Genomic DNA, 16,770 nt, shown 5'->3' on the forward strand with positions numbered 1-16,770 from the left:
CCCGCCTCCGGCAGTTATTTGGGGGTGGAAACACGATCCCCTAGTAACCCCTCCTCACCAGTAAAACTATTGGCTGCTCCACCCGCTGGTCACATTCCACTCAGCGCTGATTGGTTGCCGGTTCTTCGCCGGCCCGGCTGCAGCAGCGGGGGAGGAAACCCCGGGGCCCAAGCTGGGGAACCGGTCGCAAGGGGACCGGCGCGGCTGGGCCGGCCCGGCCGGAGGCGGTGAGTGCGGGGCCCGATCCGGGGCTGGGAAGTGATCCCCCGCTGTCGGGACACCCCGGCCTGGCTCTCCCATACGGGACCTATGGGGGGGGGCTGCCTCCCTCCCTCTCCCCCTCCCCATCCCTTCGCCGGCCGGGCGGGCCCAGGCCCCCCGGCAGCCGGGATGGGGCGCTGCCCTGGGGGCCTGCCGGGTGAGCGGAGCCGCGCTGGCAGGGGGCCGCCCGCGGGTCCCTCCCTCCCTTCCCCGGCCGGCCGCGCCCGCAGCACGGGAGGTGCCCGACTCCCCCCCCGTGCCCCAGGCGGAGCCGTGCCCGGAGCTGTCAGCCAGGCCGGCGGCCGCCGCTCTACCCCCGGGACCTCCCCGCCCTGCGCCGGTCTGGACCGTGGCCTTGGGTCTGCGCCGGCTTTCCCAACGCGGGGCATCCGTGCCCGCCCCTAATGCAAGCGAGGAGTCTGCCCTTGGCTGTGTGCGCAGGCTCGTAGGCCTTGCTTGCCCCAGCTAGACACACTGCATTCACCCCTTTGCCCCGGAAAACACCGCTCGTTGGAGAGCTGCTAAGGCATTTCCCTCACCAGGGAAGAGGAGGCCTATTTAGGCGACTCTTCCCATGCTGGGAGCTGATCATGGCTTCTCGGGCAATGCTGATAGCAGGAAAGATCCCACACTATCTCCTGATTCCTCAGTGGCATCTGCAGTACCCAGGGATTTTAGTGAGGCAGAGTTGTCCCGTGGCTAGTGAGGAATAGGAACCCAGGACTATTAGGGTTCGGATCCTAGTTCCCCAACTCACCTGCTGTTTGCTTGCAGCAAAGTACTTGAAGACCTGTTTGTCAGTTTCCTCCTTTCTAAAACGTTTCTTTTTCAACTTTTAAAAAAAATGCACCCATCAAGATGGTTTCTACACATGCACAACGTTAAACATCCCATTACAATGACTGTTGCTGGCATGAATAGACTCTCAGCCCATGAATGTACATTGGAGATTATAACGCTTACCCTGGGAGTCTTGAGGCTTGTAAAGAACTTTGAGGTTCTTGGATGAAAGGGGTTGTAGAGGAGCAAACTAAAGTAATGATATCAACGTACGCACCAAGCGGTCCTTATCCTCCTTGTAACTTTGCGTGATTGAGAACGACTCTGAAACACAACCCTGTCTTGGTATTTGGGCATGTAATTGATATGGGCATGTCACCTGTACCCAAGAACAATTTGTGCTGAGGCTGAGCTGGGTCCGGTTTGTTTAGGGTGTGCTGAAGGACCTAGCGCGGAATCCAAGGAGCCTGTACCCCTGTCATATATCTGTCAGGGCTCTGTAGCTACCATGCCATCTGAAAGCCCTCTGTTTCTCATGAGATGTGTGTTTGGGAGCAGTAAATAGGAGCAGTGTGGTGGAGGGAGCTGTGATTAGTTTCTATATTAGCCAAAAGCAATAAACAGGTTTTCTGTCTAAAGGATCCACTGGACTTGATACCCCAAGTCCCAACTTGCCGCCGTCATGTCGAGCACCGTGTCCATCCTTCAGCAATTTGCCAGCGGCCTGAAGAGTCGTAATGAAGAAATCAGGGCAAAAGCTGCCAAGGACTTGCAGCATTATGTCACCATGGAGCTACGTGAGGTGAGTGCTGTAGATATGGGAACGGCAGCATTTAGCTGAGGAGACATGTTTGTACTATTTGGCTAGGGAGTGAGGTGTGTCGCTTGGATGCTTGGGGTGGTAGAGATTTGGGATACTGAGGTAAGTAAGGCTCCAAAACAGGCTGGGTTAACAGGGCAGGGGCACAGGCAGGAGATATAAGTGCTTCTTCTAGATGTTTGAATCCCACAGTTAATTTACTGCTTTTGAGTTTGGGAGCCCTGAAAAGTGGTGTTGCCCTTCTTTGGCCTGGTCTACAATGGGGGGATTGATCTAAGATACGCAACTTCAGCTACGAGAATAGTATAGCTGAAGTTGAGATATCTTAGATTGACTTACTTCGTGTCCTCGGGGCGCGGGATCGACAGCTGCTGCTCCCCCGTTGACTCCGCTTCTGCCTCTCGGCCTGGTGGAGTTCCAGAGTCGAAGGGGAGCGCGTTCAGGGATTGATCGTGGGTAGTGTAGACATACCCTTTATCTGGGACATGTGTAATGGAGGAAAGTTTGTAAATTGATCTGAATTCCTTTCCTGTGCAGATGAGCCAGGAGGAATCTACCCGCTTCTACGATCAGCTGAATCACCACATATTTGAACTGGTCTCTAGCTCTGATGCAAATGAGAGGAAAGGAGGCATTCTGGCTATAGGTGAGTGAAGGACTTCAGAGCCTCTGGTGAACTTTCCCTTCAAATTGTTATTCTATCAGGACAGATTGTCAAGAGAACTCCACACCACAAGAGATGCCCAGTATACTTAAGAGAGTTCGGTGCACTGGGTGCGTATAGAATGTAGAGCTCTTTTGAAAATCTGACCATAAATGTCACAATGGGAGCTGCTGAATGCTGAGCACTTCTGAAAATCTGGCCCTTTTGGTGCCTCCTTGGAAACTGAGCACTTGAAAACCTGACCCCAATGTAGGTGCTGAGCACTTGAAAATCTGGCCCTGAGTTCTTCTGAAAATACTTCTCATAATGTCCAGTTTTATTGGTGGTCACAAGAGGCGAAGACTCCGGACTCCCTGTTGCCTGAGAACATTCATTCTTTTTTGTTTAAAGTCACCTGCTTAAGGGCAGCAGCCCCCATCCCTGTGGAGGGATCTAAATGGCTTTTGCCTTCATTTTGTTTAGTGTCTCCCTCAGTTGCCCTGTTGTGCTTTCATTCTTACATGGCAAAGCTGCCCAAATCCTGTGACACACAAGGATGCAGGTAACTTGTATGAAAACACTCTCTGTATTCTTAGCATTTGCCTTTTGTTAACTACATAGAAATTGCTTGTGGGTTGATTTCATGAACCATAACCAAACCAACCCAAGGTATCTTGAGGTGGTGGAAGTAACTTAGGAAAAGAAATCTTTGTTCACCACATCAGATTTCAAAGCTGACAGTATCATTTTAAAATTGTTTCTGTGAATTTAGTGCTCTTGAAAGGTGCTGGATTGACAACCCTGGACACTGATGGCCTCTTTATCTACAGAGCAGGTACAACCCAGGCACCGGCAGTGCAAACTTCAGCCACACTGCCCCCTGTCAGTGTGCCTCAACTTTGACCTGGAGGGACCATCTCTAGGGGTGAGGGAGCATTCAGTCTCCTTAGTCCATTCAGTCCTTGGCGCCTCTACTGAGACTGTCAAGAAGGGGGCCAGTTGTAGTGGTTGCATGTGGATGCCTGTCAATTGGGAATGAGTCCACAATCCCAGGGTGGAAAATCTGTGACCTGTGGAAAGGACTTGATAAGCTTCCCTGTTTACTAAACAAATTCTGACTTTAAAAGGCTGGTGATCCTTTCCTGTTGCTTGATTTCTCTGGTGGATTTCTGGTTTAGGAAGAGATAATGGGAGTCTCTAAAGAATGGATAGGGAATACTAACTCTTCTCCAGGGACTACCCTACTGTCTGGCAAGCTGACTCAGTGGCAGAGCTTTCACTCCTGTTCTCCTTCTCCCCAGCAAGCCTTATCGGCGTTGAGGGAGGCAATGCCACCCGCATCGGCAGGTTTGCCAATTACCTTCGGAACCTCCTCCCGTCCAATGACCCTGTCGTCATGGAGATGGCGTCCAAGGCCATCGGGCGCCTTGCTCTGGCAGGTGATACCTTCACAGCGGAATATGTGGAGTTCGAGGTGAAACGGGCTCTGGAGTGGCTGGGAGCTGATAGGAATGAAGGTCGAAGACACGCAGCTGTATGTACTCCTCTTCAGCCTTCCTGGGAAAGGGCTGGCTGCTCATGAGTAGTGCTGATGGGAGCTATGTATATAGATGGGTGGATGCAGCGAATGAGAGCTGTCAGGGATTGGAATGGCTACCATTGCATATCTGAGAAGTTGTGATGCTGGCTAGCTGGGCTGCCATTAATCATGTTCATTATCATAGTCTCTTGGGACCAGCGAAGAATGAGGACCTGTTTTACTACGCATTGTGTAGATGTAGAGCAGATAGAAGGTCCTTGCCCCCAAAAAGTTTACAGTCTGGACAGACACAGGGAAGGGGTCGGTCTCTGAATTCCAATCTGTCCCTAACACCACTGTCTCTCTTCCTCTCTCCAGGTTCTGGTCCTGCGTGAGCTGGCGATCAGCGTGCCCACCTTCTTCTTCCAGCAAGTGCAGCCGTTCTTCGATAACATCTTTGTTGCTGTGTGGGATCCCAAACAGGCCATCCGCGAGGGAGCCGTGTCTGCCTTACGAGCCTGCCTTATCCTCACCACCCAGCGGGAACCAAAAGAGATGCAGAAGCCACAGTGGTACAGAGTAAGGAAATAATCCCTTAATCTTGTAACAGCTTTCCTCTAGAGTTCAGAAAAGCCTCAGTGTCAGCATCAAAAGCCAAGAGACTGATCCTCATATGTCAATAGGTGTTGGCCTCTCTCAATCAGGCTTGAAAATGGTTTGGCCTCTAGAATAGGCTGAACCAAACTGTTTACACTGCCCTCTACAAAAGCATGTGAGACACTCCATTCCACCAGGGCTCTACTGTACATTCTGTAACTTGTTGCCAACAGTAGAACAGAGTGCTCAGTAGTAAGGGACATGTGCAGATTTTATGGGTTCAGCTACCTCAAGGTCTCTTCAGCATCAGTGATCAAAGAGCCAGTCAGCAATGGCAAGGTTACAGTGCTGCAGCCAGGGATTGTACTTTTTTGACAATGAGTTCTGAATCCACATGTTAGGCTTGAACAATGCAATCAAACTAATTTGACACTGTGAGACCTGAGCACATGTCATACTGGCAACATGACCAGGGTGCCAAGAAATGAAAGGCCTCAACACACATTTCACATAATCCCTATGTATGCTATGATAATGGTGTGTTCTTGAGAGAAGATGGGGGACACAGGTCTCTTTCTTCACTCTTTCTGTTGAAAACAGTTTGGCTGCCAGAGTAGACTGGGTCAGAACTATTCAGTGCTCTGTTCTAGTGTTGATCAGCTGAGGTTTGTAGCTGTTTCTGGAACTTACGGGCTCCCAGTAACTACTGACTTGCTATATTCCCTTGTTCTACATTGAGGGGACTTGGTCTCTGTTAAGGTTGCTATTATCTTTATTCAGCACACATACGAAGAGGCAGAGAAAGGTTTTGATGAGACTTTGGCCAAGGAGAAGGGTATGAATCGTGATGACCGAATCCACGGTGCCTTACTGATCCTCAATGAATTAGTGAGAATCAGCAGCATGGAGGGAGAGGTGAGTGACTTATCAGGATGGCAACCAGTGTTTGGTGCTATGATTGGCCGAATGGAGGTGTCTCCTCGTTCAGTTTAATAAAATGGGGCACATGTGATTAATCCATTTGGGTTGGAAATAGGTTGATTGAGCTGGAGAAGTTCACAAGCAACTGGGGTCTAGGGCATTTAATTGTCGCAGACACAGTGGCAAAGTGAAGGGAATTAGTAGAACAGTACCAAATGTGTAGGGACAGGAGGGTTCATTCATGATGGAAAGTGACATTAAATAGCTTTAAGTGACAACTGGATGTATGGGGCAGCAAGTACAGATATTTGTGGGATATAAACACAAAGGAAGGAGAGGAATTGTGCAGGGTGTTATAGGAGGATATAGCCAGAGGAGGTGAGAACACTTTCTCGCAGTGATTAAATGAGGTGCTGGGCAGCCTCCCAAGGGAAGGGAAAGGATGAAAACCCAATTGCTTAGGACTTTTAAAATTAGATTAGAAAAAGCACTAGTGAATGTCCTTCAGGGAACAATTCTGCCTCCGTCCCTTGGGACGGACAATGTGATTGAGCAGATCTCTCTCCCTCTTTAGTTTCAATTACTCCTCCACAATCTTTTCCCAGTTGTAGCTTCAAACCTTTCTTGCATTATGCTGTCCCCCGTGACCGTATGTAGTAGGACAGATACGTCACTGTCTGTTCAATGTGTGTGATATAGGATGGTCGCTTGATAGGTTCTAACCTTATATGGATACGTGTTTAATTTAAGGAGCAACTTGGCACCAATTAAATTTGAACTGAAGGTGTGTTCGTAGGGGCTGGTGGGTTCATAGGAAGTTGTTGAATGTGTTGGACGCTACGGTCAGCTTAGTGCCCAGAACTGTTTAATCATGTGAAACTCAGCATGCTCTGAGAGTCCTGCTAGACCAGTGGTTCCCAAACTAGGGGCGCCACTTGTTCAGGGAAAACCCCTGACGGGCCAGGCCGGTTTGTTTACCTGCCGCATCCGCAGGTTTGGCTGATCATGGCTCCCACTGGCCGCAGTTCGCCATTCTTGGCCAGTGGGGGCTGCGGGAAGCGGTGGCCAGCACGTACCTCGGCCTGTGCTGCTTTCTGCAGCTCCCATTGGCCAAGAACGGCGAACCGCGGCCAGTGGGAGCCGCCATCGGCCGAACCTGCGGACGCAGCAGGTAAACAAACCGGCCCAGCCTGCCAGGGGCTTTCCCTGAACAAGCGGCGCCCCTAGTTTGGGAACCACTGTGCTAGACTGTGAATTCACAGAATTATAGAAATGTAGAGCTGGAAGGGACCTTGAGACATCATCTAGGCCATCCCCCCCACTTCCCTTTGGTTGAGGGGGCAGTGGGTGCAGGGTTGGAACAGCATTTCCCGCGAGAGTTAGGGCCACTGCTATACCTAGTCTATCTTGTTCAGTGAATTTCACTGGTTGATCCTGATTCTTTCCCACTCTGAGGCCAAAAAGGGAGAATTCTTTGCCTGTGCTGTCTCACTGCTGGTCACTTGGCAGGAAAATCTATTGCATGTAAGGCACCTGGATGTCAAGTCTGGTTTGCAGTTCAGTCCGTGCCATACAGCCCTCTTGGTGTGGGTGCCTGTGGTCCGTGAGTCTGTTAGTTGTATGTGTCCTCTTCTGTTTAACTGCCTTTGAAAGTGTTTTTTTTCTGTGCCCAGCGCCTTAGAGAGGAGATGGAGGAGATCACGCAGCAGCAGATGGTGCATGACAAATACTGCAAAGACCTGCTGGGCTTTGGTACAAAGCCTCGCCACATCACCCCTTTCACCAGCTTCCAGTCTGTACAGCCCCCGCAGTCGAACGCCTTGGTGGGGCTCCTGGGGTACAGCCCACATCAAGGAATCATGGGGTTTGGAGCCTCGCCTATCCCAGCAAAGTCAGCGTTGGTCGAGAGTCGATGTTGTCGGGATCTGATGGAGGAGAAGTTTGATCAGGTGAGCTGTGGGCTTTTCTCTTGCGACTCCCAAAATCCCCTGCGCAGAGACCAGACTCTTAGTGTGACTTCCTTCCATGTCCTTTGCTGGGAGGCAATATGGCCCAATAGTTGGATCACGGTTGCAATCCATTAACTGTGTCTCTGACTCTGATGCTTGTTTCCTGTGTATCCTGGAGTGAGCTACCTAACTTCTCTGTACCTCAGTTTAGCCCTCTGTGGCACAGGTATAATTATAACCCTTCCTGAGGGGTGATGCAGCAGAATGACAGTGGAAAACCTTGCGATCCCCACAAGGCAAGGATGGCAGAGCACCCTTTAAAGCCCAACCCCTCTGGTTCCAGGTGTGCCTCTGGGTTTTGAAGTGCAGAACCAGCAAGAACTCTCTGATCCAGATGACAATCCTCAACTTACTGCCACGGCTAGCTGCTTTCCGGCCTTCTGCATTCACAGGTGAGGGGTCTTGCAGCTGGGTTTTGGCTGGGGCTGCAGCTGAAGGTGAGTTGGGGAGGTTCTAGCTCATGTGGTCCCATTGACCTATGTACAGGTAATGCAGCAGCAGAAATCCTGGTGCTTGGCATTGTACTAACTGGCACTTTGATTTCTGCTTTAAGTAGTGGGAATTACTGTCCTCTGGATGGTCTCCTTGACATCTGATGGGAGCTCGCTGCTTTGTAAAGCTGGCAGAGTGAAAGCCCTTGCCTGGAGTCCGTGTTCAGTGCCTTAATAAAAACAGGACCTCATTTTCATGCTCCCTGAGCATACCATGTTCAGTGCTGAGCTGTACCCTCTTACTCCCTGCACTTTTATATCCCAGTTATCAGCAATGTCTGATCCGGATTTCCCTTTTGTGGATGAAAGAAAACCCCAGCTGGCCTTTCAAAAGTTGAATCACTCAAAGTGCTGAGAACAGCCAAAGTAGTTGGAGTTCAGAGGAGCACTGTCAATATGGCTCTAACTGGATTTACCTTAAAGCTTTACTATTGTCTCTCCTCACCACCAAATCCCAGTCGGTCACTGCAGTAACAAGCAATAAACTGCTTGGCATCTTGCTTACAGGAAACGTCTTTTAACTACTATTGCCAGGTTCTCCCTTACACTGTTTCTGTAGTGGAGGCCATATGAAAGGGACCACTGGGCTTTTAGCCACACAGACCAATAGGAAGTTGGTTTCTCATAATCTCATAAAAACTTTGCGTCCACTCTGTCAGGCCAAATGAACTCATTGATTGTCTTGTTCTGCTCTTGTGATCAGCTGATCAGTACCTTCCAGACACAATGAACCACATCCTGAGCTGTGTGAAGAAGGAGAAGGAGCGAACAGCAGCCTTCCAAGCCTTGGGATTGCTTTCTGTGGCCGTGAGGTCTGAGTTCCAGGCCTACTTGCCCAAGGTCCTTGAAATCATCAAAGCAGCACTCCCACCAAAAGATTTCGCCCACAAGTGAGTGTGTGAAGGTTAGAGAGGCTCTTGGACAGACACTTGCTGATCATGCCATTTTTTTGGTGTGACAGTGGGGTATGACAGCTTATTAAACTGATAGGTGTTCGCATGAGACGTTGATAAGTGAGGGGGGTAAAGAGATATGCAGGATTGCACTCTGAGGTAAACAGCTCTTATGGTGTCTGTTTTCAGGAGGCAGAAGTCCATGCAGGTGGATGCCACAGTCTTCACCTGCATCAGCATGCTGGCACGAGCTATGGGACCCTGCATCCAGCAGGACATCAAAGAGCTTCTGGAACCCATGTTGGCTGTGGGACTGAGGTAGGTACAAGATATGTTAGCAAGTTCTTCCATTAGCCACTGGGTGGCATTGTTGGCCATGAGCAAGGGTGATCACTGTATGTATAAAAGTGAGTTATGAAACTCCAGCAAGCAGACTTCTTAATCAGCCTTAGAGAAAAGCCTGTCAAATGCTTTCCCTTCACAAACACTCAGAGATTATATTGTTTTCTGTCTTCCCGAGTTGGAGGAAATAGTGCACTGAGTGTCCTGCTTTAGGGAAATTCCTAAGACATGCCACTGAGAAGCCAAATACCAGGATGAAAATAACAGTATGGTGTTACTAAACTAATTCTTTTTGAGAGAAGGGATGAGAACTAATCTTTAGATTCAAAGAGCCAAAAAACCAAATTCCTTTCGAAGAGAAATACTCCAGAAGCTATTCCCTTTTCTTGAGAAGGAATCCTTCAGCTATTGGGATGGCAGCCAGAGTGAGGGTGTGCATTCGAGTCAGCCAATTCACAAACTCCTCTTAAAAGTGAAACATACCAGAAAACACACGATTTTCAAACACGGGCAATTGTATCCCGTGACCAAATCCAACCCTGGTTACACTTAGGTGTGTGAAAAGGATACTCGTGCCTTTCTGCTGCTCTGGTTATTCAAGCTCAGCACTTAGGTGAGTTATCATGGCTCCCACGTCTGGAAGTCAGGACCAGTATTTTAAATTCAGTATGTGGGTGCATTTCTGTGCTGAGCTTTCCATTCCACGCCTGGTGCTGTCAGCTAGACTCCTCCAGCACTGTGAGTGCGTATACATCCTGCTGGAGGGAGGTTACTTCTCTGAGAAGGCAACAAGCAGCAATTTGTCTTCAGTGTGAGATGTCTCTTGGGTTCTGAGCAGGTGTCACTGTTTAAAGAATTGCTCTATAAAATAACTAATCCCAGTGAAGTCAAGAGCAGAGTCCCCTGCTTCCCAGCACTCAGACACTCCTTTTAGGCAAAAACTTGGGCAAACAGGAAAACCCTGAAGGTCAGTGCACTCCATCTGTGTCAGACCAACAGGGGAAGTGAATTCGAGGTCGGACTGTCCTACGTCTTGCCTTCCCTCACCTTCAGAGTTCATATCTGGGGACTTCTAACTCACGTGTCCCAGCTTATCTCCTCTGCCAGGATGGTGGATATGGATGAAGGCAGTCTTTCAAACAGCTTGCTCCCAGATTGCACAGTGCTTCATACTCCTGGATGTGGATTGATAGCCTTTGCCTACAGATTATAGGAATGAGGCATCCAACACAGCAGGTGCCACTAAAATAAGCCTGCAGCTGCATTCTGCTCCCTGTGAAACATCAGAGCAGTGTTCAAAGGTAGCCTGATGCAGAGTGCCTTGCACCGCTCTCCTCTAGAGTTCCGCCATGCAGATAATTCCTGGTAGCGCCTAACACAGCAGCGTGGGCTAGAATCCAAGCAGTTTGTTTGTTAGCTCTGGAGTTTGCACAAAGGCAGCTGTGCTGTGATAGCAGGTGTTGCTGTGACATTAGAAACACCTCAGGTAATGTTTTCATGGGCAAAGTTACAGTCATGAATGAGAAGCCAAAACATGTAACTGTTCTTGTTCCTGCCCTAATGAGGATCTGCCTACTTGTTGCCTTCAGCCCTGCTCTGACCGCTGTGCTCTATGACTTGAGTCGTCAGATCCCCCAGCTGAAGAAGGACATCCAGGACGGGCTGCTGAAAATGCTTTCTCTTGTTCTAATGCACAAACCTCTCCGGCACCCAGGCATGCCCAAGGGCCTTGCCCATCAGCTGGCCTCTCCCAGCCTCACCAACATCCCCGAGGCCAGCGATGTGGGCAGCATCACCCTCGCCCTGCGCACGCTGGGCAGCTTCGAGTTCGAAGGTAAGGTGTGAAGCCAGCAGCAGGGTGGTTGTGCATGTCCGTATTGTCAGTGCAGGTTGTGTACACTGTCATTAAGGCTGCACAACAATATCCTTGCCTGTGTGTGTTCCCATGGCTGAATTCACTGCAGAGTTTTGGGAGCCTTCTGGAAAGCGTCACCCATTGTGGGTGCACAGTAACACAAACGTTTATATACTGTCATTAGAATTACAATCCAGAAATAGGTTTAAAAGCATCTAAGGAAGGGCTTGCCTTTTCCTTGGCTGGCACAGAAGAGAAGAGCTGACATAGCTCATGCTCAGACTGACCCCGTCTACACAGCTGCTTCTGTTACAGGAGGAGAGACTTTAAACCAAACAGTAACGGTGTCCCTCACATTCAGTCTGCAGCTCCGTGTTTGTCTCACTGGAAAGTCTTCTATCGCTGAAGTGTAAACCTGTGTGAGAACCAATCTCTCTTTTCCCCACTCCCATCCAGGCCATTCTCTGACCCAGTTTGTCCGGCACTGTGCGGATCACTTCCTGAACAGTGAGCACAAGGAGATCCGGATGGAGGCGGCCCGCACCTGCTCTCGCCTTCTCACGCCCTCCATCCACTTGATCAGTGGTCATGCCCATGTGGTCAGCCAGACCGCAGTGCAGGTGGTGGCAGACGTTCTCAGCAAACTGCTAGTGGTTGGGATAACAGACCCAGGTAATTGTTGGGTTTGCCACCATACAACTGTCTGTGCTTGGACCGAGGGTTGTGGTACTGTTCAGGCTTGTTTTCTGATAACCCAGGGAATCACTCTTTCTAAATAAAATGGATTTCACACCTCTGAATCTATCCCCAGATTTGGGCATATTAGCAGAGAGCAAGTGCAGAGTGATGTAACCCCAGGAATTCTCTATTCTAGGTGGAGGCCTCAGAATTTCACTCCCCGCCTCTTGCCTTGTTGTATGAGCCTGTCTCACATCACAGTCTCAGTTGTTACGGCTCAGGAGGGACCAGCTCCTTTTGTTGAACCTCGCTCTCTTTTCCCCCTTTTGCTGGGTGGAGTCTGTTATGGCTGAGTGGTCACCTGGGGCTGAGTGGTCACCTGGGGCTGGTTTGCCTTTTCTCTGTGGTGCTTCCAGTCACACTAGCTTTAGGAGCAACAGATTGTCCTGGACGTGAAACCCAGGTGTCTTGTTTGGCAGCACAGAGCAATAGCAAGACGCCATTGGGTAGATTCTTCAGGTCTCTCTCACTCATTGGGGTCCTCATCCACTTGCTCCAAGGTTTTGGCAGGGTTGTTCATTGATAGTAGCTCTCTGGTGAAAGAAGGGTGGTATGTTATTTAGTGTGTCAAGATTGTGTAAGAACAGCAGTTGAACATGAGCAAAGACAAGTGACCATGCTCTTGCAGACCCCGATATCCGTTACTGTGTGTTGGCCTCATTGGACGAGAGGTTTGATGCCCATCTTGCCCAGGCAGAAAATCTGCAGGCTCTCTTTGTGGCCCTGAACGATCAGGTGTTTGAAATCCGAGAACTGGCTATCTGCACCGTGGGCCGGCTGAGCAGCATGAACCCTGCCTTTGTCATGCCTTTCCTGCGCAAGATGTTAATACAGGTAACGGAGAAAGGGTGGTAAGGATGAGGCTGGAGTCCTTACTAACTGAGGTGGGGATGGTGGCATTAAGGAAGTCAGACTGTGCTAGAATAGCTGCAGGGCAATGTAGGACTCCCTTTCTGGAAGGCTGTTTATAACTCAGCTTGATACGTCTTAGACAATGCTTTCCTAATGAGTGTTGACGGTTTCATTTTATTTATTTGCACCAGGGTCCCTCAGAATTCTATGAGGTTTTCAGTCACCAACTTCCATGGTAGGGTGGAGAGAAGAGTAGTAACTTCAGGTCCCAACATGTGCAACACTTTTTGCCTAGAGTGGAGGGGCCTTCTGCTCGGGCTGAGGTGGAGTATCCCATGCCCGAGAGTATAATCCCATAGGCTTTCCCCCTCCATTAGGGATGGATCTGGTTGCACTCCATTCCATTTTTTACAGATTAGCCATGGCCTTGTTTGGGCACCCTTGGCTGATGCCACGTATACAGCTTCTGAGATTGCTTTCTCTTTTGACACTTGAGTGGTGAGTTGCAGAGGAGGATAGGCTCAGTCTCGTTATTTTGCTCTCTTCTATCGTTTGCTGCCTTACGTGGAGAACGCTGGCCTTCCAGCTTTTGCTCTGCTTTAATGCATCTGGTTTGCCCTTTGTGCAGATCCTGACGGAGCTGGAACACAGTGGTGTTGGCAGAATAAAGGAGCAGAGCGCCAGGATGTTGGGTCACTTGGTTTCCAATGCCCCACGACTCATTCGTCCATACATGGAGCCTATCCTTAAGGTAGGGCCTTCTTAGAATTCCTGCTGACTTTAGGTGGGGGAGATCTTCTGGCTCACAGGTGGATCACACAATAACTGGGACCATGAGCTACATCATTTTCATTGCTCTGTAATGGCATAATAACCAGACTGGAGTGTGGTACCTACGACAACCCTGAGTGTGTGCAACTTCTTGACCTGGATAGACGTTGGATGCGCAAAATCCCTAAAGATATGATAGAAATATGTTGTAAATCTTTGAAACATACGTTGGCACCTATGAGCATCTGTTAGGGGCTCTGTCTTACTGGTATTTCCAGTGCAGGAATTGGGGAAGAGATTGCTCAATGAAGGAGTCGGGGGTTGGGGGGAGAAGTTTCTCAGAGGAGTCTAACTTTTTCCTATGTCATCAAACAGGCATTGATTGTGAAACTGAAAGATCCTGACCCAGATCCAAATCCAGGGGTGATTAATAATGTCTTGGCTACCATAGGGGAGCTGGCACAGGTAAGTGTCTTGCAGCTTTATGCGGAGGCATTATCATTGCTGCCTAAGTCTGTAACAGTTCTAGATGAGAGCCCTTCCTTCCTCTGTCTATAGGTCAGTGGGCTGGAGATGAGGAAGTGGGTGGACGAGCTCTTCATCATAATCATGGACATGCTCCAGGACTCCTCCTTGCTGGCAAAAAGACAGGTGCGTATATGACACCTGCCCTAAACCATGCTGTCCTCTGTGACCAGAAGCATACAGTAAAATGTCACTGTACGCTATGAAAGCTACTAAAAAACGTTAGCTCAGAATGTCAGTCTCTCATGGAATGCAGAGTCCATTCTTGTCTGCCAAGATGGAAGTTGTAGCGCCACTCAGTCTTGTGATCAGGATGTTCTGCCACGTGGCTAGAGAACCCAGCTTAGGTCAGTGGTTTTTGTGGAAGACGCTGGGATCAGGCTCAGTGCTGCAGAGACGTTTCCAAAACCAACTGAAGGAGATGGAGAAAAAGGTCCTATCTCAGAGTGGTGTGGTGTGGTGTGTGTGTGTTGTATAAGCCTGAGGTTTGTACATTGCCATGTGTTACTTGACTTTTCACCTTCCCTTAACAAAGAGACCCTGTTTGTGGAGGCTTCCGGTGTCATGGCCTGTGGAAGTCAATCAGACATTGAGATGTTTTAAAAGAATAAAAATGGCTCTGGTAGGACAAGACAAATAGTAACTTGCTGCTTGGCCTGATCATAACTAATCCTTCGGGGCTCTATTCATTCCAGGTGGCTCTGTGGACACTGGGACAGCTGGTGGCCAGCACGGGTTATGTGGTGGAGCCGTACAGGAAATACCCAACTTTGCTGGATGTGCTGCTGAACTTCTTGAAGACTGAGCAGAACCAGGGCACTCGGAGAGAGGTAGGAACGCAAAGCTCATTCCCCAGCAGCAGCTTCCGCGTACTTGCATGAGAGGGCGAGGTCAGTCCTGCTAACCTTCTGAACGAACGACTGATCTGTCGTCGGGGCTGATTGAAGGATAGTTTGGCATAATGGGCAGGACTCCAAAGGAGAATCAATACACTCTATTTGGAATACGATGGGGCTATCTCCCCCACCATGCAATCTTCTTCCCCTTCCCTCCACCAACTACCCAGAGCCCTGAGTTCAGGCTTCATTTAATGTGTTGGCCTTAGCCTGGGTGATACGCCTTGACATGCCTTCTCTGTTTTGATTTTTTTTTTCCCCTCCTTGCTAGGCTATCCGTGTGCTGGGATTGTTGGGGGCTTTGGACCCTTACAAGCACAAAGTGAATATTGGCATGATTGACCAGTCGCGAGACGCTTCGGCTGTCAGCCTGTCGGAGTCTAAATCCAGCCAGGATTCTTGTAAGCAGAGGGAGATTGGGGAAAGAATGTGCACCCTGCACTGTTTAGTTTTAAAGGGGCCTTGGTCTTTACATTCCAGCACAGGAACTAAAGATGAAAACGATGTAATGCAGCATCTGGGTTGTTTCCTCAGTCAGTACTGAGAGGTGGGCTAGATGGAGCCTAACCAAGAGTGTTTCCCAAAAACTCTATGGGCTTTACACACAACCAGTATTTTCCCTCCGAAGTGAAATGACTTAAGCTACAGAAAGGCAAAATTATCTGTAGCTAGGGCATAGGACAGGGTGTCAAGAGACCTGAGTTTTTCCCCCAGCTCTGCCTCTGAGACTTCAGGTGAGTCACATCTCAATACCTGTTTCATCATTTGTTAAAAAAGAGCTAATGATACTGACCTGTGTTTGTGACATGCGTAGAGATCTATGGATGGAAAACGCACAGCATTAGCGCTAGAATGCACAAAAGAGAAAATACTTTGAGGGTTCCATGCCAAGTTCCATTTTTTAACTGTTGTTGACATTAGAGGGTTCCTGTTAACTAGAACTAGAGGTGAAAGTCATTTCATGTTCTCCACCTCTCACAGGTCTCCCTGCCAAATTTTGCAATTGCACCTTCCTGTTTTATAAAATGTCTTTCTCTTCCCTGTTGCTGTGTGAAAGGCTAATGGAAATGGGAGACTGCCGACATAGGGGAAATCTGAATACACATGATGTGGTCAAATGTGCAATAAAATGACCACTAGAGAAATATCTTCTCTAATTTTTTATCTGTAATGATCTTGGGTGTTACTTGCAGCAATAGTCCATAAATTGCAGGCAAATGTGCGGGGAATTGTTTAAGCTGATGGTGTCCCCTTAAAAATGTTACATTTAGTTGACAGGGCTTACTTAGTACTGCTTGTCTACAAGGTCACAGCACCACTCCCTGAGAACTGTATGACTCCTTTGAAATTTTTCCCTGCCCTAGCCCCTTCTCCCTCTTCCATGGGAGTGCAGAATACAGTGGTTTTATTCTGAGAATGAAGATCAACCAGAATTTTTTTAAACAATTACTAACATAAACTGAGTTTTTCTCTCTGAGTGCCTTCTAACCTGTTCCATTACATATTCTGGCACTAGAATGAGCTATGTTTCAGGAGCATAGGCTTTACTGTCCATTGCACCGTTCAGTGCTTTAGGCCATTATTTCTGTAGCGTCCTAGGAATGTGTGGTGTTCAACAGACAAATTACACAGGCCTCTGCTCTGCGGAGCTTGTTATCGAAGTAGAATGCTGAAACCATCTAACAAAAACACTTCCCAAGTAGGAGTCCATGGGGTATGTCAAACTCATACAACTGAGGGTATCAATAGTTTTGCCCCTTTACTTTTATCATTGAATTTTGGTGCTAATGTAAGTAGAAGTTCATGTGGTTGCTTCAGCACAAAGTTCTGCTCTCTCGTCCCTCACTCCCTGTCTGC

At 48.9% G+C, this 16,770-nt stretch overlaps 1 protein-coding gene across 6 annotated transcripts in view; it reads left to right on the plus strand.

Moving 5' to 3' along the window:
* The first annotated feature begins 149 nt into the window (after window positions 1–149).
* MTOR (mechanistic target of rapamycin kinase) overlaps window positions 150–16,770 on the plus strand; it is a 105,095-nt gene continuing 88,474 nt past the window's right edge. For 3 of the 6 annotated variants that reach the window (XM_030537233.1, XM_030537235.1, XM_030537234.1), the window contains exons 1-19: window positions 150–227; window positions 1,681–1,843; window positions 2,399–2,507; window positions 3,277–3,339; window positions 3,806–4,038; window positions 4,402–4,602; window positions 5,401–5,535; window positions 7,215–7,490; window positions 7,834–7,942; window positions 8,745–8,931; window positions 9,124–9,252; window positions 10,866–11,110; window positions 11,588–11,803; window positions 12,498–12,703; window positions 13,350–13,472; window positions 13,868–13,957; window positions 14,051–14,143; window positions 14,713–14,847; window positions 15,185–15,314. In XM_030537233.1, coding sequence (XP_030393093.1) covers window positions 1,724–1,843; window positions 2,399–2,507; window positions 3,277–3,339; window positions 3,806–4,038; window positions 4,402–4,602; window positions 5,401–5,535; window positions 7,215–7,490; window positions 7,834–7,942; window positions 8,745–8,931; window positions 9,124–9,252; window positions 10,866–11,110; window positions 11,588–11,803; window positions 12,498–12,703; window positions 13,350–13,472; window positions 13,868–13,957; window positions 14,051–14,143; window positions 14,713–14,847; window positions 15,185–15,314 — 2,800 coding nt within the window. In that variant the 5' untranslated portion in view covers window positions 150–227; window positions 1,681–1,723. The remainder of the gene's footprint in view (window positions 228–1,680; window positions 1,844–2,398; window positions 2,508–3,276; window positions 3,340–3,805; window positions 4,039–4,401; window positions 4,603–5,400; window positions 5,536–7,214; window positions 7,491–7,833; window positions 7,943–8,744; window positions 8,932–9,123; window positions 9,253–10,865; window positions 11,111–11,587; window positions 11,804–12,497; window positions 12,704–13,349; window positions 13,473–13,867; window positions 13,958–14,050; window positions 14,144–14,712; window positions 14,848–15,184; window positions 15,315–16,770) is intronic. The other 3 variants (XM_030537236.1, XM_030537237.1, XM_030537238.1) reach the window with 1 other exon arrangement.

Source organism: Gopherus evgoodei, chromosome 18 (genome assembly GCF_007399415.2).
Source record: "Gopherus evgoodei ecotype Sinaloan lineage chromosome 18, rGopEvg1_v1.p, whole genome shotgun sequence".
NCBI lineage: Eukaryota > Metazoa > Chordata > Testudines > Testudinidae > Gopherus > Gopherus evgoodei.